This window comes from Odocoileus virginianus, chromosome 28 (assembly GCF_023699985.2).
Source record: "Odocoileus virginianus isolate 20LAN1187 ecotype Illinois chromosome 28, Ovbor_1.2, whole genome shotgun sequence".
In the NCBI taxonomy this organism is placed as follows: domain Eukaryota; kingdom Metazoa; phylum Chordata; class Mammalia; order Artiodactyla; family Cervidae; genus Odocoileus; species Odocoileus virginianus.
Window position 1 is genome coordinate 39,477,415 of NC_069701.1, and position 19,813 is coordinate 39,497,227.

Sequence of the window (19,813 nt, forward strand, 5' to 3'; positions counted from 1 at the left end):
TCTGGATGCTAAAGCAAACAGTCAAGTTGTGGTTCTTGAGAAGATTCCAAAACAGGAGCTGCATGGAAGGAAGAAGTAATTTTTTCTTCCAACTAGGCAGAAATGTTTAAGAAGAACATGTATGTTGTTCAAAGAAAGCAGTTCCTCTCCAGCTGTGAGCTGCTGAATTCTAAGCAAACCGTGGGATAAGATGGGTACTTCCAACCTGTACACCTAAGATTTGCCCATGCCACCCAGGAGAAAGGCTGGGCAGCTCTGGCCTTGCACCCACTGCAGACTCAAAAGGTCCTCCTTTCAACAGGTAGAGGAGCATGGTCAAGACACAAACACCAAAAGAAATACGGCCTAAAAGAACACTTGGAAGAGCCTGAGAAATATTGCTACAAATATACTTAGTGAACAAGGTTCTCAGAGATGGCTGGAGTAAGCCTCGAGCTCCTTCAGAGCCCCTGGCCATGTCCAGTAACGGTCTCATGATCCTCACAGTTACTTACGCCAGCTCTTGAATTACTCAAGACAACCATTTTGTAGAAAGGTAATCTGAATAAAGGAAGCACCCCAATATGAGCAGTCACAGTAAAGTGCTAGTTCTAGTCCGTAATGCTGAGACTACTGCTCAAAGGATTACCTGCTCCCTCCAGCCTTTAGGAAGTGGCATGTAGTCCTCAGAGTTACTGTGTACTGGTCCGGTTCTGGAGCTGAGGCCTGAAGTCCCTGACAGAAGGGCCTGAGCCTCACGCACTTTTCTATCTCTTTAACAATAGCAGACTTTGAACACGTATTTGGTTTATTAACATATATTCCCTAGATGGTCACATAATAGAACACTCAGCACCTTCCAAAATTTTTTCCCCTATTTTGATTTTTTACACTAAGTGGTATACTGAGTTCAGTACCTGCACATCAGTTAACAGAGTTAATGTATCAGAACATGAAACACCCCAGCAACGCCACAGAGCTGTGTGGACAGCGTCAGGGCCATCTCCACTCGCGGGGGCGGCTCACTTTTAAGTGTTATCATGTAGACACTTTATACAAGGGGCTTCAAAGTCTCCAGTTTCACCAAGGAACCAGACTCAGAAAACAAAATGTTGATTATGCTGCATTTATTATTAAAACCAACAGTCAACAGTGAATGACAAACTAACTGCTCTTTTGGGTTCACTCTGGACGTTAAAGACTGAAGAGGAACAGAGCGCTGCCTCCCACACTACAGAGGGCAGCCCTGGCCTCCAACTCCAGCAGCAGGCTGATTCAGAAACTCGTGGCAGTGACACGCATCATCATGGGAGACGCCGTCCCTTCTCTCTGGGACTTTCTGTAGCAGAGAGCACCCAGAGGTGGCTCAAAACATCAAATGACAGGAAAAAGAGTCAGACCTCAGAGGGTACTTACTGCTCAGAAGTATGTACAGACATTTACAGTGCCAAAACAGGCATATTCTGGGGACTATCAAGGTAAAACTTTTAAATTTTCTTCCTATCAGAGACAAGAAAGACTGGAGAGCCTACTGCTTTAGTGGCCACTAGAGCAAACTCGTGTCACCCAGATGAAAACCAGTAGTGATCAGAATGGTTCCAGGATGTCAAAGCTCCACAAACATGATGTGTTTTCTTATGCTCATTTGGGATTTCTTCTTTCTTTTCTCTTTATTCTTCATTCTCTTTTTCCAGTTTCCATTAGGTCTTGCCCCCACAAGCCACTGGGATCTTAAAGCTTCTCCCCTTCTCCTTTCCACCTCTCTTCCCACTTTCGGCAGTGGCTATGACAACTCGTCACAGTACAGTGACATTCAAACTGCTGCTCTACCACAACTCTGAGTCTGGGGACTGGTGGCTTGGCAACTGGGTCAGTTCATTCTGAAAATGGCAAGTGGGTAGTAAAAAGGTGGAAGCCTTGAGACCAAAAGCTACGAACCCCCCACGTCCATCATCCCTGCTAACAGACTGGTCAGTGCAGAACAGGCAGTGCCTGTGTGCTGCTGCCCCGGCCTCTGTCTTCTTGCAGACCTAACAACACTGTTACAGAGACTAACACCGTGACAGCTTTCTGTCAAACATGCCAACCCTGGAACGCATGACGAAGAGATTTAGCGTCCCGTTACCAAGTATTCAAGACAAGCAGACAATTCAGCACCATCTGAAATCTGGAGGCTTGAGAGAGACTGCTTTGTGCTTGAATCACTTCTAGAACCTTGCAGTGCTGGTGAAGTACACGAATCCCAGGGCTGCTCTCAATGTTCAAAAGATCAAAGCTACTAAAGCATGCTTTAGAAAGCAAACTCTGTGAAAATACTTAAGAAAAAAAAAGATACGCTTATCAAACCTCCCTTACTTACTTGCATTGTTTTTTTCCTGAGTGGTATCTGCATCAGTGTTAGAGCTGACAGATTGACTGTCTGAATTTTTGCTGCTGTCACCTAACTTTTTAAGCCTATTTAAACGTTTATCTGTTTCTCTGAGTCCGTATTTGCTATTGATAACAGGAGCAGGCGCAGGCAGTCCCACTCTGGATTTAAAAGCACCAGTTCCCCGTCTGAAAAAGAAACAGCACAGGTTACACAAACAGCATACTCACTGCCGTCAGCCTGGTTGCTGAGAGCACCTGTCCACATCAGGTCAGCAGGTGAGATGAACTGATGAGGTTTAATCATCATTGCAAGCTGCCAAGTCTAGGACTCTCAAAACAAATACGGAGATAAAATTAATGCCCCAAAGCCCCAGACTTAAAACACTTTGTTAAGATGACTGTCAATCACTTGAGAAGGTATTGGACCCTGCAGAATTTCAAGTGTAGGTAAAAATAACACACCTGTTAATTATACCCTAGCTTTGTTCTGCATAATTTAATGCTCCATTACTGAATATTGAGAATGAAGGAATTAAAAGAGAAACTAGAGAATTTCCATAAACTAAGCTATTACTTAGAAGATAATGTTACAGACAAATAAATTCTAACTGAAATTTTATATTAGGAAGGCTAGGCTATCTTAGTGAAAATCTCACTTCTGGAATAATGAAAACTGTAAAATTCCTCCTTTAAAGTTACTGGATGAACATCATTAAGTTAACAAAATGTTACTAAATAAGAGACATTAAAAGACCTGCTTTTACCACTAGCTAAAAATGATTTGTAACCTGCTTTTATTATTCCTATCGTTGTTTAGTCGCTAAGCCATGTCTGACACTTTTGCCACCCCATGGACTGTAGCCCTCCAGGCTCCTCTGTCCATGAGATTTCTCAGGCACGAACACTGGAGTGGGTTGCCATTTCCTTCACCAGGGCATCTGCCTGGCCCAGGGATCAAACCTACATCTCCTGCATAGGCAGGTGGGTTCTTTACCGCTGAGCCCAAGATGGGCCATACTAATTACAAAACAAATAATCATGGATAGGATTATCTGGAAATTAATTTTTTAAAGTAAAATGACTATTCACGTGCTTCTCTACTTCCTTGATTTCTTTTTAACTTATGACAGTGATATGCGCTTGCTGCAACAGGTGAGACCACCTCTGGCTCTGCCTCCCCAAAGCGAAGTTCCCCGAGCTTCCCGGCCACCTCTATGCGCAGAGCCCCAGCACCTATGTTAACCACCTGCCTGCGCCTCATCTGCTGCTCGGCCGCAAGCTACACACCTAGACCCACTGTTGCTTCTCCTTAAGCGGAAAAAAAACCCCAAATAGGTAATACCACACATTCAACTCAGGAAGCAGCTTTCCTCCTTTCCTCCTACCCCAACTCTCTTATCGCTATATTGTGCACAAGCACTTCTGAACTACACATGTTTTGAAAGCTGTACCTTTTACACAGACTAAACATACCATAATCTATTCAAGCACTAGATGGTGATGACTGAAACCTGTCGGTGTTTTGGTGTCTGCTTGCCACCATGAACGTTGCTGCTACGTTGTTCTTGAAACCAAATCCACACTAACTAGTGCTCCTATTTCCACAGGACAGATCCTTCCATATGGAATTGACTGCCAGATAAAAGGGTGCTATTATTTTGAACAAATATTGCCAGAAGGAGTTCCCAAAAGGTTAAAGTACTTTACAGCCCTACTGACATTGTGTGAGGGCTGGTCTCTCCATAGCCTCAGCCGCAGCACAGAGTGCACTTCTAAACGTTACCGATTTGATGGTGAAAACGAATACCTAGCTATTGTTTTACTTACCTCGTTTACAGCTATCATTTTCCGTGTGGCATCCTCCATACCCCTCTTCTCCAGTGGCGTCTACCTCTTCTTTATGAGCTCTAGGAGCTTTTTGTCCTTAGGATATAACTTGGCCATATGTGTGCTTTTCCCTCCCTTCAAGTTTATCATTTATCTAACTTGCTTTTGGCTATTCAAAAATGTTCATATTCACCATTTCTTATACTAACTTCTTTCAGAAAATTCCACTACCCCAAGTTTAGACATAAAAGTCTCCTAAAATTTTTCTAATCACTTTACATAATTTTTAAATTGACAATTTTAATCTATTTGGAATTTATCTTGTATATGGTATGAGATGGGAGGTGAGCTTGGTTTTCTTCCAGACCCATCATGAATTATACCACCACCTTTTATTAGAGAAATCATCATTTCCCTACAATGGCATAAGATCTCACACACACCGAGCTCTGCTTCAGGACTCGTTCATGTCCTCTTACCTATTTGTTCATATCTGAGCCAGTATCATTAGGTTTTGAACTCAATTATCTCACAGTAAATTTTAATACCTATTAAAGCAAACTGCCCCTAAGTATACTTCAAAATGTGGTTGTCATCAGACAGACTTTCATATACTTTAAAATACTTCGGTCCTTCATATACTTTTCATACTTTAAAATACTTTGGTACTTCATATTCTTCAATCCCTCATTAGATTTTATTCTTCAAATTCTCGAGTTACATTTGCACTATCTACTTATGAAAAGTATTACTATTGTGTCAGGATGGTTACTGCCCAGAAGCATGCATCAAATATCTTCTGGACACTGCATCCACGATGTCAAGGCCTGGTAAACACTCCACTCTCCCAACTTCACCAGCCCCGTCTTCACCCCTCAGCAGCCAGCACACCGTGTCTCTCCCTTCACAGCACTGCTCTCATAGCTGGCACTGTGCTAGCCTCGTTTACCCTGCCTGGACGAGGTCTAACCTGAGAACTATTCAGCAACTCGAAGATGAATAAATGAAAGAGTTCCTCTGACTGGTCTCATTCTCTCGCCTAATTTCTGGAAAGGCAGAAACAATTTGTTCCTGAGGATTTCAAGAATATTCCCAGACAACCTTTAAATCAAACTCCCCAATAGTCTGATAATAGCTGTGCCCACTGCTCCGTATGAGGCCTTTCCACTTATAAGCGATTTGCACCTTTCTATTTATCTCTTGCACTAACCCTGTGGAGTAGGCAGGATCAGCCCACCTGACCTGTGAGAAACAGTCTCAGGGAGAACTAAGCTGCCCAAGGAACATGCAGTCCTGAACTAGTGAAAGAGCTGGCTCACGGCTGGTGTGGATTCCTGTGTATGCGGTTACATTTTGTAGGAAGACTCCTAAACATATTCAGTGTATCATTTACTCCATTCCTTCACTCACCAAACAGTTATCAAGCACACAGTTATCACTACATGTCAGGTACTGTTTTGGATGCTGGCAACATAGCAATAAACGAAAAAGATAAAAATCTCTGCCTTCATGGAACTTACATTCTAACAGGAAAATGATCAGAAACCACAAAATACTTTTACATCTAACACCTGAATATTAACTGTGTGTTTTATATACTTTTTGTGAGATAATTTTAATCCTCACAGCAACCTTATGATACCCTAGTGTTATCTCCATTTCACAGATGGTGTAATTAAGGCACAAAAGCAGCTAAGCTGCCCAAGATCACACAGCTAATAAAATGTAGAGTCATAGGATTCCAACTTAGGGAGTCTGATGTCAGACCTCAGCTCTGTCTATACCATGTTGTCTCTACAAAATGGTTTTAAGGCATTATTTGACTGTAATTAAACGACTTCATGGGTTAAAGGGTCTTTCTGTGGCCTGGCCTAAGATTTAACCGGTCTGAACCATTTTTGTAATTTATAAAAAGATAAATTTTATCCCCCCCCACTCCCAACCCCCCTTTCCTGCCACCCTTTCAAGTCAAGGACCCGGGAGCTGGGAGAGAAACAGCTGGGGCTGTGCCATGGCTCCACCCTCTGCTCTCAAGACACAAGAGGCCGCTGGCTGACCAGGAAGGAGATAGGGCCGAGCCCTGGGGAGCCAGCACGCCTCCCAGGGCTGGGGGCTGGCAGCTGGTGCTCACGGTGAGAGAAACGCAGCGCACCCATCTTTGCTCCCGCGTCCAAAAAACATGAAGTGGCGAGAGCGCAGGCTCTGAGTCAGGCTGAGCCGGGCCTCTGAACCTGCAGCGTGGCCGCTCTACCATCCTCTCCCAGGACAGCTGAGGACTGAGTCCAGGAGAGTAAAGCACCCGGAACCTCACACAGCACGTACAATGGGTTCAATAAACCTAGGTGTGCTCACCTGAAGAAGAATGTGTATATACATACACACACACACAAGTATAAATGAACCACCGTGCTGTACAGCTGAAACTAACATGACTGCCAATCAATTACACTTCAATTAACAAACTAAAACAGTAACAAAAACCAAATGCAGGAGTGCTCCCCACGGGGCTACGCCAACCCAGACAAGCCTGGGAAGCTGCCTCCGCGAGCTCTAGACACGTCGCCACCAGGAGATGCGCGGTGTGGACAAGGAGTCCTGCTCAGTCAGATGTGGAGGGTTTCCACAAGGACCCGTCTTGATGTGTCACAAAAGGAAGGTCCTCATCAAGCTGGAGAACTCAGAAATCGCGAAGAGCATGTGCATCAAAACATAGGACTTCCAGAAGACACAGCCTGGGGTTTTTAAATGATTATCAGTGGAGAATCTCACCTGCCATTCTGGAGCAAGCCCACCCCGGAACTGTGTGTGTGTGTGTGTGTGTGTGTGTGTGTGTGTGTGTCCCACTCTCTCCTGAAGCATATCTATATTCTGACTCACTCATAAGGGGAACAGCTGGGAATGATTTTAACGTTTTAAAAGGCCAGGCGCTGGTGCCCTTAAATAGTTCTGTCTTCTCTGGTTTTGCTCCTGTCTGCTGTCCTGGGTGTGACGCTACAGAACACAGAAGACGATCCCTGCCACCTAAATGATGAGAAGACGGCGTGCACTCATTCTCACAGTCGCCAGGCAGTAATCGATCCTTTACCTTTCACAAGTGTAGCACTCGCAGAACTCATTGTTTTCTCCGAAAAACCCATCTCCATAATAGCAAGAAATTTCTTCTCCAGGTTCAATATCTCTCAGGGCCTTCACACATGCTGTATCTCGGCCGGTTGACACAAACTGAAATAAAATGAACTCATTAAGAGACGCATACCTGAAGCAAAGATAAAATACTTGAGATAAAGTATTTTTTATGCTTACCTTACAGTTAGGTCTGCAATCTGAAAAATGTCCAAAAGATAAAGTCAATTAACTGTAGATAAGATCTGAAACACGAACAATTATAGAAATCTGAAATAAGCTTTCCACATAATTTTCCCAATTTTTGATAGAAGTTTTTGATCTCGAGTTAAACTATAGGAATACTAATTTTCTTAAGTTTGTGCAAAAAGAATTTCCATTTCCAACCCTGCTTTAAAGGAAGACAGATAAGGCTGCTCTCAGTTATAGCAGCGCTACCCGACACCAGAGCTAACGCCTTGGAAACAGAGCTTACCGTGGTTTATAAACGCAGCGGGACCAAGCCAGAGCTGGGCACAGTTTTTCCGTGTGGAATACATGACACTGAAGTCGTTTTCTCCATGTCTAAGCAGCATGTTCTCCTCAATTTCTGAAAGTTCGGCAATACAACCCACCAGTAATTCTATTTTGTCATTTCGTTTCCTATTTAAAATATGTGATGGTAAAAATTACTAGTAATTATAAATAATAAGGCTTCTTTTAATAAAATAAGCCTGTCCAATAAATACCAGGAACTGAGAAGACCTAGCTGTGCGTGTTTTAACTGACTCACGCGGACCGCACCTGGATACCATCTCCTCTTCCCTGAGCCCCGCAGCCTTGCGCAGCTGCCTGATCCCTACAAGAGACCAGAAGCGCTGCAGGCATCATGCTACCTACACCTCTGAGGCCCCTGTGCCCTGCAGGCAGGGAGGACTCAAAGCGCCACTGCTCTGGGCCCAGCTTGCTGAGCCTGGGGAAGGACACAGAGGAGCAGCAGCGCAGGGCCAGGGGTGCCCAGAACGGGGCGCTGCCCTTTGGAGCAGCGCCAGCCAAACGCAGTGCGAGCCTGACACGCACCAATCTAGGGGCTGTGGGGAGAGAGCAAAGTGGGACTGGTGAAAGCACTCGCAGCAGTATGTTCTAACCCAATACAACCCAAATGCTCTTTCAGCAGGTCAGAAGTATGAAATACGAGTGAGAAACACAATATAAAATCTGACATGTTTACCGCAGTTGCAGCGCTTCTCAACTCTGGAAGACCAGCCACACTGCAAAAGTCCAATAGCCACGCATGACTGGGGGCCACTGTCCTAGATGGTGCAGTTCCAGAACTCAAGACCTCAAACCTCACATCCATCTGCCAGGCAGCGAGCCACGAGAGCCCAGCAGCAGGCTGGGTACCATCCCACGGCAGACAGACACTCTCACTCACGTACATACACATATTTTTTTCAAGAGGCCAAGAGTCAGGCTCTTTAACGTTCCATTTTCAGGTAACTGACCCTAACATTTTTGCTATAAAAAATGTCGGGGGTCATATAAGAGGGGGGCTACAGGTTTCTTCTGGGAGGTAAGGCAGGGAATAGGCCTTCTTTCTAATGAAGAAAGATATAACCACATACTCTCTTTCCTGTACGGCTTTCATCCCTCCTACCTGGGGTCAACTGTACTACATTTGAGCTGGCACATACCTGTATTTTTAGGAGGCAATGTGCTAGTAAGATTTTACACATGAAATTCCTTGGACCATTAAAACTTCATACGTAACCTTTCTTACAGGCCAGTGAAGGATTGATTCTGGAAGCTAGGTTATCTAAGCCTCACACCCCTAACCTTCCAGCAGTCCCTGAACAGGCATCTGGACTTGTTAAGAGGAAAACACAAGCACCTGGCTTAGAAGTAGGACCTGGTTCAACTCAGACTCCAACTCACCACTGTCCCAACCCCAAGTCACGGGGCTGAGGCGCTGGCCTTGCACTGGCTTCTTTAGGGTGAGCTCTGGTTTTAGCCCTTCCCACAGCTTTCTTAGCACAGGAATGGTAATTTGAGAGAGAACTTTAAACAAGATTATTTTATGGGTTTACACTAGTATAATAGTTACCACTCTTTCGTTGCAACTATTTTGGCTCCATTTTGTTCTGAAGAGTATCTATTACAAGGCAATATTTCAAATCCACTGTCAGTTGCAAACATTCGCAAATAAATAAATACCTAAAACAGAAAAAAAATTTTTGACACTTACTTCACACTAAATTATTTATCTTGCTAGACTCTCAGAATTATAAAAGCAAACCACCACCATCAATGAAAAAATTTAAGATTAAGTAATAAATATTGTTATTTTAAAATTTCACAAATTTGTATACATGGTGACTTGGCTATGTTACTCTAAAAGTTCACAGAAAGTTTCACTTCTAGACAATGTAGTTTTCTCTATGGATAGTCATAAATTATCTAATGTGTTATTAGACCATATTAATTAGTTTTATGAAAACTGGATTTAAAATTTCAGTGTTCACTAAAATTTACATTTTAGTTTCCTTTAATCTTATCCAAACATAAACAGTATTAATTTTTTCAATAAACTCACATGTTCCTTGAATAATTTCTCCTGCATTTTGTTCTTGTTGAGAAAATAGTGCCGTGCCCATTCTCCTGAAGTCAGACATTTGAAGGCTTTCTCCAAGTGCTCATCTTTCTTAAAACGTTCAATAACTTCTTTGAGTTCTTCCTGCCTTCCTTTAATAGGCCGAAATCTGAAAGAAATCAAAACAACAACGTTAGTTATCTTCCATCATCCCTGAGCCACTGCTAAAAGAGCTTGAGAAAAAAGTAACCTAAAAACAACAACCAGACCTAACAAGAGAACAATAAGTAATCTGGATAATGAGTACTAAAGTAATACTGATCACCAAGAAATATAACTTCCCTTCCTCAAACTGTACTTAGTATTTTTATTTCACTGTTATCTCATTAACCAAGAGGTGACCAAGTGATTCAAATGAAAGCTAATTCAGACTTTTAACTGTCATCTAATTTGGGAGATACAAAATAAGAGATCTAGGATAGAGTTCATCTAATTGAGTTGGAAGGACAAGAATTTTTTAAAACATGAGGAATCAAGCCAGAAGAGTGCAGTGCACTGAGGAAGGATGAAGTAAACAAAAACACCCTCTATGTACAGAGTTAGAAAAACCCCAAACTAAGCATCCTGACAGGTCTTGAAACACACCTGGATGTTCCACCAGCCACATCAACGTAGTCTGTGATAACTGCATTCCAAGAACAAACACTGCAAGAGTACAACTTGAGAAGTGGTGCTGTTGTGGCGGTGATGGAAGGAAAAATTGCTGGGGTAAAATTTCAGAAGGCATCTATGTAAAATCAGCTATAATGACTTCAGAACACTACATGGCCAGGCACGTCAAACACACGATACAGTCATGGCCCAAGTAAAATTTAAGTTTTACTCATTTTAAAGCTATGTTCTCAATAAAATGTGCACTATGACTAAAAGTTCTTGGAGCTTTAACTTCAAAATTTCTTCTCATATTAATGCAGTTTATTTTTCAAAGTAAAGCTTTTTAAAAAACTAACATCCAACAAAAAAAAAAAGGAATTACAGACTGCTCTTCAAGAAAAATACATTAAGATTCAGTAAGATTTTAAGCCACAATATTTCACCAAGGATTATCTTTAGGTGCTGTGCATACAGGTACTATGGTGAAAAATATAAGCTAGAAGACAGGGCTACTGTTCTAGGGAAAATTTTGCTGGGACTGAGAGACATATCTGTGCGTCAAACAGAAGCAAAGGTCAATGTGCAAATACACATCAATGTGGCACAAACAACACTGCTGCAGCACTTCGAAGCGTGGAGATTATCCCTTAAGCATGGTTTGGGGCTGACACTGAGATGGACAATGAAGAAAGTGGTGAATTTAGATTTCTAAAGAGAAAACAGAGTATTACTAGAGGCAGGAAGGAATGAGAAGGAGGAAGGCAAAGGAGAGAACTAAGCAGAGGACCTAAGCAGAAATTCTAAGGCTTGATTCAAAGAGATGACCAGGGCTGAGGGAGTCAGCCAGCGAGCAACAGGACAAGGAATGTTCTACAACAAGGAAGTGGGACCTTGCGAGGAACAGAATAGGTATAATACAATTTACTGGGCAGGATCTTCAGAGGCCTTCAGGTGGGTGAGCACACTGACACCTCTGGAAACTCATGAGCCCCAGACTCCAGGGTTAGGAAGCTCTCACGACTCCTAACAGAAGGATCCAAAGGAGCTCTAGAGATGGCCCATGAAGCAACAGTGCCTTATTTTATTTCCCATTTCAATCAGTTAGCACACCAGCCCTCACAGACAGATGAGTGGAAGTCCTCTGGACAATTCAGAATGTCTTTAACTAGACTGTCAGACTATGGTGTCAGACAATCACTAAAACACAGATTTGCAGAACTGTCAAAGTATTCAAACTTCCACACAGTTATAGTATTAAACTACTTTTGAATTGCAGCTGTCACAAGTGATTTTGTCAACACTGGGTTTCACTACGAAACCCAAACTAAACCCTTCTGGCTGCAACCCTGCACTATGGGGTTATGTGCATATGAAGGACAGATAAGACCACCCAGCAGCTGTTAGCTGAGGTACACCACTCCAGGCAATACCAAATGATGGGGAACAGAAACTCACATTTTGCACAGTAAAGAGAAAAGCAAAAGTTCCCTCTGAGCAATAATCCATGATGTTAAGTGATGGGGCTACAAGCAATCTTCACATGTTCAATGTAGGACTGACCAATGGTGACACCTGTCAAGTAACTGCATGGCTGCACACATCAGTCAGGACTATATTCACCTTGAGATCTTAAGAACATGACAAAAAATAAGTCACAGACCCGGAACAGACACCAGCTACTCCTGACAGGTTTCATGTGCATTCGCCACTTTCTGAAACTTCCTATCTAAAGACACCTTTCAGCTATCCTTTTGTTTACTCTTTGCTCGTGATGGAAACCCTGAATACTCATTGGAAGGACTGATGCTGGAATTGAAACTCCAGCATTGTGGTCATCTGATGAGAACAGCTCACCCATTGGAAAAGTCCCTGATGCTGGGCAAGATTGAAGACAGAAGAAGAGGGCATCAGAGGATGAGATGGCTGGATAGCATCACCAATGCAATGGACATGAACTTGAGCAAGCTTCGGGGGATGGTGAGGGACAGGGAGCCCTGGCGTGCTGCAGTCCATGGGGTTGCGAGGAGTAGGACACAATTGGGCGACTAAACAACAAAAACAACATGATGCCAAACAATTTATATGCTAAAACCAACAAACAACCATCGCTGGAGTTACTAATATTGTACCTTCCACACAACCTGTGACTTTCTTTTCTGCTTTCCTGACTTCTACTGCCTCAAACACAAATAAAACCCCCTAAACTATCCCTTGCTGCCCACTGGACAAGAATCTCCATTTTACTTAAAATGTAATTTACAGTCAAAACTTACTGTCATATTTGGCTGCTACAGGCATGAAATGATAGTGAGGAGGAGGAGGAAGAAAACGGTACTGGGTGGACAGGAAGGGGAAGAGACAGCTGTTTTCGATAACCAGATAGAACATCAAAATCACCTGGCTGACAGTTCAAGTCAAATCCCATTGTAACAAAACTGTGAGGAAATAAAAATTATTTAATAACAAGGCTTTACAACTATCAGGTCCAAAGCAAAAGGCATGGGGGATCTTGGAAAAAATTATTTTTCTATTAAGAAAAATATGTTCTGTCCTCTCCTTAATACAATCACACTAAATCTCCCATACAAACCGCTTAAAGCTATTCTACACCATGGCTCCTACAGGTAGAAGAAAATTCACATGATCTAAAAAATTATGTCTGGCTCCACAAATGAGGAAAATAAGGCCCAATGAGGGCTAACTGGTGGAAGGAGCGGACTGTTGCCCAGGCCTTTCTTGGCCTGCTCGCATCTGAAGCATGAGCGCCCTCTTCTGTCCCTTCCCCAGGAGACCGGGTCTGACGTACACTGACAGCTGAGCACCAGCGCCAAGCCCCACCCGAGACGGCGCTGCCTGGTACCCCGACAGCACAGTGAAAGGCGTGGAAACAAACTGAGTATAGGGTGGCGGGGGGTGGGGGTGGGGGGCGCGGGCAAGAGAAACAGGTTTTTGGCATTTCCAAATCAACACGCCCCTCCTCCCTCTTAATATGACATTTGCAACTTTAAATAAACCAAACATTTATTTTTCTCTTCCCACACTTCTCTGATCCCATTGCCAGTATAGGAATTTTAAAAATATGGCATTTACAATTATTTACTATTGAAAGGGGCAGGGAAAAAACATATGAATTCACACTCCCACACACCTGTTCCCCACTCTTTCCAGAGACTGACTTCCCAGGTTTTCTTGCTATTTGGTTTTTCTGTTTCCAAACCCAAGAGACCACTGTGGCAATGAAGGAAAGCTGCAGGTGTATTAGCTGCACTACTGTGCCCTCCATTAGCATGTACAACCAAGAGCTGACTGGAGGGAGGGGAAACAGGAGGGGGGACAGAAAAAGGGAGCGAGGGAAGGCGGGAGGAAGAGAGAGAAAAATGCTCAAATATTTAAGATATAAAATAAAACCGTGAGGCAACATTGTGAACACATTCCCCCTCTGAAGAGAGTTTAACTGCAAACTGACATCCGAGATGCTGAGGGGGGTCCCGCTAGGACAGCTCTTCATTCCTTCTCGACCTGGAAGTAAACAACAACCAGAAACATACCTGGCTGAGTCCTGCAATCAGTGCTCAGCTAATCCCATGGAGTGCCTCCTGATCTTTGGATGAATGATTTCTCTTAAAATTACCCTGTTATGGAGTACAAGTTGTTTTTTAAATATAGCTAATACTAAGACCAAATTTTCAAAAGGTTTGCAAAATGTTCTAAAAATTGTGTTTACGCTGACACCTCCAATTACTTAACATAAAAGAACATTATAATGGCTGAAACAAGTTAGTTTGTGTCTTATTACTATTTGTAATGCTCTCTACCTACCTTACAGGGTTGTTGTGAGAAAAACTGTCAGATTTTGAAAAATGCCTTGAGCTCCTCGAAGGAAAGGCGCTATATAAATGCAAAAACAAACAACAATAAAAAACTATTTGTATAATTTGCACTTGTAATTTCTAAACAGACTTACAATATTAGATGTAGCAGAAATCCCTAAAATGCTGTGATATCTAACAACTTGAAGAAGCCACAGGTTGGCTCGAAATGATAAAAAAGGCCAGGAAGCTAAAATTCTTTCCTTCCCACAAAACATTTTATCCTTGATTATACTAAGTTAAAAGTTCAAAAAATTTCTTTATGCTTTCCAGTCAAACACTTGATATTAAAGTGATATTTTAAAGTGATTTATAAGTTCACATTCAACAGTGGATACAAATGATACAACAGTGGATATCAAATATATAAATAATGAAAAAAAAATTAGATGGTTAGTGTAGTGGAATTAGGTAAGTGAGGACTGTGCAGGTGCAAGTCTGTGCAAGCCCTAAGAGGGCTCTTCCTATTTCTTCACAATGTGATGTCCCCCCAGCTCCTCAGGATACTGTGAAATCACTGATCATGTGGCCTGAACAATGGGGCATCACTGACAACATCCATTCCTGATTCACGACCTTCATCTCTCCACTAGCTTTTTAAAAATCATTAGAGGTATTACTAACAACTCTATTTTCTGGTTAAAAGGATGAATTTAAGTTTTATAAGTGACAAAAGTCAACTCAATCAAAACATTTCCTGATAAACTGAAATTACTATTTTGCTTATGCTATTTCTAGGCATTCATGCCACAACTCTGACTGCCATGTTAGTAAATACAGGGATAGGCCAAGGTTAAAATATAACCAATTCATAACATATCCAGTTTGGGAAAATCTCAAATAATTAAACATCTACTGTTTCTGAACAATATTACTAAAGGTACAACTGAAGTAAGTAGAAGGCAGGAAGAGGACATAAAAAAAGAAAAACTAAAATCAAATCACAGATCGATAAACATATGAACAAAGAAGCCACTTATTATAAGTAACAGCCTGGAGAGTTAAAATCCAAGTTCCAATCACATCCTCCAGTCACTTCTTTGCACCCCAAAGAAACAGAAAGTCCACAAAAAAACTAATAATTTCAGAAATATGTATGATTATTCAAAGAAAACACTGCAGAGTTTCCTTACTGTCTATAAAATATCTTTGAAAACTGTGTAAGTGGCATTCTGGCAAATTCTCACTCAGAAGATAGAGAACTGTAAGTGACAGCTTTATTTTCAAATAAACCCACTAAGAATGAATGAAGGCTTCTAGTGAGGCGGAGAGCACCAGTGCTGTGACAGGCACCAACGGCTCACTGCACTGGCCTAAGCGCAAACCCTGCTACTAAGCCAATGCAGCCTAACTAGGGAGCGGCAGCATTAGCTACAGCATCAGTGGCTATTTTAGGAGCTGTTTGAGCAGAATCAAATGAAGCACTGGAAAATAGGAACCTGGGGTGCTTGGATATGGTAAAGATTTAAAGTTTTAATAATATCTGTGTGGTAATCCTAAATTTTGTATTTTAGGACTACATGTCTTAAGATGAGTACCAGAAAACTACTGATAAGGGAGTTTCTACCCACTCACCACATGGAGACAAGGCTCGGCAGGCTCGGTGGTTTGGGACTTTGCTTCCCAAGTGTAACTGGAAGTTTGTGACAAACAGAGACTCTCAGGCCCCACCTCAGAGCTACTGAATAAGAACCTGCATCTTAACAAGGTTCCCAAGTGATTCATATGTAAGCTGATTATAAGAAGCAGCTGTCCAGGAGGACTTTTACAGAAAAGAGAAACCAGTAACAGGTAACTCTTCAGCCTCGGGGACAGTCAAAGCATGAGGGCTTCAGAAAACATGGAGTTCTTTCCCAAGCCATTAAAACTTTTGTTGTAATTCTGATGGAAAACTTTCTAAAAGTGGTTTACATGCTTCCATATTTTAGGATACAAGGCATAATAAACATGATCTGTTTCTTGATGACTCCAGGCCATAATTATGGGCCCTGGAGGTAATATTCTGAATGCCACTAGACTACTGGGTCAAACAGTGAGTGCATCACTTTTTCTTCCAGGCTAACCAGTGAGTTAAATACTATTAGGACTCTAATAGTAGGAGAATGAGCCCTGGCCTCTTATGTTCACTGGGAAATAGGTGATGTGGACTCAGAATAATACAAACTAGACTTTGGTCAGGCACTAGGGCATCCAATTCTGCTGATTTTAGAAAATCTATGTGCCCCTTTGATGGCAGGGAACCAGTTAAATAATCTCAAGTCCATTCCAACTTTCACTTCGTTTTAGTAAGTAAAGATATATGATGGCAGGAAATTACATGAAAATACCAAAGGCATGTTTTAACCAGAATTACTTCTTTGGGAATTTAGAATATAATTGATTAATGAATTATCTTATTTTAATTCTAACAAGGGACAGAATTAAAGAGGAAAAAACGAACACATGACTTTCCTCTAACCACCTGTCCCCAACTAATTACTGGTGACCATCTGCCTGGTGATCCAGTCCCTTCAGGGCCATCCCTGACACAGCAGTTACAAAGCATCAGCGCTGGTATGATGCAGCCAAGAGTGAACAGAGGCCCAGAATTTGCTCCATATTCTGAACCCCCACTATCCTGCTTTTCCACCAGATCTCAAAACCCTCTGGACATTAAAAGGCAACAGAAAGTTGTAAAGGCCTGACCTCAGTGCTTGGCAGCAGTTACTTATGAAATTATCTAAAGGTCTTTTTGGGAGCAAGATGATGTTTAAGACAGTTAAAGGAATTTAAAGTGTGACAGATTTCAAGAGTTATGTAGTATTTTATATGTGTGGTATGAGATATTCAATAAAGCAGTTACAGATTTATTAATATTTTTATCTGCACACTGAATATAAGCACATCTTTACTTCTAATGACTAGCTGAGTCTCAAAGATAAAACATTATGGCAAACTTCCCTATATATACTAGCAATTATTTAAACGAAGAAAAGTTTGTAATAAAATCATGAAAAAAAAACTGATACAACCTAATTTATGTAGGAAAAAAATCATCCACATTTTCAAGATTGTACAGGATGCATATAAGCTATTTCTTTCAGCTAATTCTCATCAACATCTAAAACAGAATATAAAGATATGCCTCCAACTTTATATTTTAATAGAACCATCTCAAGATAAAATAAGAACACAGAATTAAAATACACAGTTCTTGGAAGCTTTTGTTGCTTTTCTTGGCTCACACTTGGAAAATTCTTCTGCAACAAAAACTTTCCTTTAACATCACTTTAAATTTTGACTTAAAATTAACCATCCATTTTCTCAAGTTCAACAACATCATCTGTTCCACTCAGGATAAAGACTTAAAATTACCTAGTATTCATTTTGTGTGTTTGAAAACCTAAATAGGGATCAAGAACCAAACTGGTTGCTAGGTCATCATTTTCACAGAGTTCCTTGGCAGACATTCCAGAAGATGGTACATATCGACTCTGTCCTTCGAAGCCTGGATTCCCATTACCTGTGAGAAGAAAAGAGAAAAAATAACTCACGCTGAATACTACTTAAACCTACCTTAAAAACCTTTAACCTCACTGCCCATTCAAGTTAGTAATTAAGAATTAAAAGTGCTACTTCAATCAATTTTACCAATTCAAAGCTGAGTACCCTTTGCAAAAACAGAAAAACCAAATGCAGTAAATTAACTCAATTATTGAGAGCGTTTTTGTTAGATAATATCACCAAGTTTCCCAAGAAGAGGGTCTAGATAACCGTGGTACTCTGGCTCACATGACTCACTTGCTCATCCAAGGAAGAGCTGACACAGGAGACGGGAGCAATTCAGCATCAAGGGCCACTACAGACAGGGCTGGGTGAGAAGGACACAAGAGGAATGCAAGACCCCTCTGCAACAAGTGCCAGGAGGGGAGATGTCAAAGGAGCTAAAAAGGAACACCAAGGCGTTACACCTTCAGCTTCCTGCTTTTGAGCCGATGTATGGTTATCATCCCCAACATGCAGGAAATTGAGGGCCAGAGGTTAAGAAGCTTGCCCACAGTTACGGAGCTAGGTAGCAGAAGAGGGGAGAGAGGGAGACGGAGAGGCCTATCCTAACTGACCTGTTTGGAACGGATTTTGAAGGAATGGATAAAAATAGGGAAGTGACTGAAAAAGGTACCTAAAGTAAATGGGTTTAACTGTGTAAGAAAAACAATGTAAAGAGAGGAAAGGAAGACTAAATTTGTACAGATGAAGCTTCATCAGTGCTGATTTAAGTCTGATGTACATGTCACCGAGTCTTCATGGAGACAGCACATGTAATTACAGAGGATACCAGGAGTGAAACTTTAAGCCTCTCAAAATTAAAAGGTGGAAGAATGAGAGACAAAGTGAGAGATCTAACCATTTCATTCACTCTTTCAATAAATAAATAAACACTTACATGTAAGTCCCTGGCAAAGGGTATTTGTTTTCAAGTCAAACTTTTGCATGTAGGTATGTGTACAACTATCAAAGTTGTTATATTTCCTACAACAGCTTTATTAAAATTTAATTCACATACAAGTCACCCATTTACAGTATACAATTCAGAATATAGTTTTAAACGTATTTACAGAATTGTGTAACCATCACCGAAATAAATTCTGGAACATTTTCATCATCCCTAAAAGAAACTTCATATCTACTAGAAGTTACTATCCATTTTCCCCTCCCACACAGCCTCCAGCAACCACCAATCTACCCGGTTTCTATGGATTTGCCTAGCTTGAAAATTTCACATAGATGGAATCATACGACATGTGGTCTTCTGTGACTGACTTCTTTCAATTAGCATGTTTCCGAGGCTCATCCACATTGTACCATGCATCAGTACTTCATTCCTTATTAAGGCCAAAGAATATTTAATTGTATGAATAGACCACATTTTGTTTTTCATTCATCAGCTGATGGAAACATGGGGGTTGCATCCATTTTTGGCTATGATGAATAAGGTTCTCATGAACATTCAAGTAAAGTTTTCGTGGGTATGTATGTTTTCCAACTCTCTTAGGTACATATCCAGGAATGGAAACTGCTGGGTCATGTGGTAACTCTATGCTGAACCTTTTGAGAAACTGCCAGACTGTTTTCCAAGTGGCTGCACCATTTTATGTTCCCAAAAACAGTGCATGAGGACTCTAAATTCAACCACTTCATCACCAGCACTCATCACTATTTGTCCTTTTGATTTCAGACATCCTACTGATTGTGAAGGGGTACCCTATGGTTTTGATTTGAATTTCCCTGATGACTAATGATTTTGAATATCTTTTCATGTATTGGCCATTTGTATATCTTTGAAGAAATGTCTGTCTACTCAGATCCCTTGCCCATTTAAAATTTAAATTGTCTCTTATTATTTACTCGTAAGAATTCTTTTTAAATTTATCTGGCTGTGTTG

General features: G+C 41.4%; 1 protein-coding gene across 6 annotated transcripts in view; it reads right to left on the reverse strand.

Annotated features, from left to right (window-relative positions):
- KMT5B (lysine methyltransferase 5B) overlaps positions 1-19,813 on the reverse strand; it is a 54,152-nt gene that overhangs the window by 9,440 nt on the left and 24,899 nt on the right. For 4 of the 6 annotated variants that reach the window (XM_020880744.2, XM_070457751.1, XM_020880745.2 and 1 more), the window contains exons 3-10: positions 17,746-17,893; positions 14,342-14,410; positions 9,872-10,037; positions 9,383-9,492; positions 7,775-7,941; positions 7,480-7,499; positions 7,262-7,398; positions 2,339-2,535 (exon numbers count right to left, since the gene is read on the reverse strand). In XM_020880744.2, the coding sequence (XP_020736403.2) occupies positions 2,339-2,535; positions 7,262-7,398; positions 7,480-7,499; positions 7,775-7,941; positions 9,383-9,492; positions 9,872-10,037; positions 14,342-14,410; positions 17,746-17,893 (1,014 nt within the window). Of the gene's footprint in view, positions 1-856; positions 1,860-2,338; positions 2,536-7,261; positions 7,399-7,479; positions 7,500-7,774; positions 7,942-9,382; positions 9,493-9,871; positions 10,038-10,513; positions 10,603-14,341; positions 14,411-17,745; positions 17,894-19,813 lie in introns of those variants that run through there. The other 2 variants (XM_070457753.1, XM_070457752.1) reach the window with 2 other exon arrangements.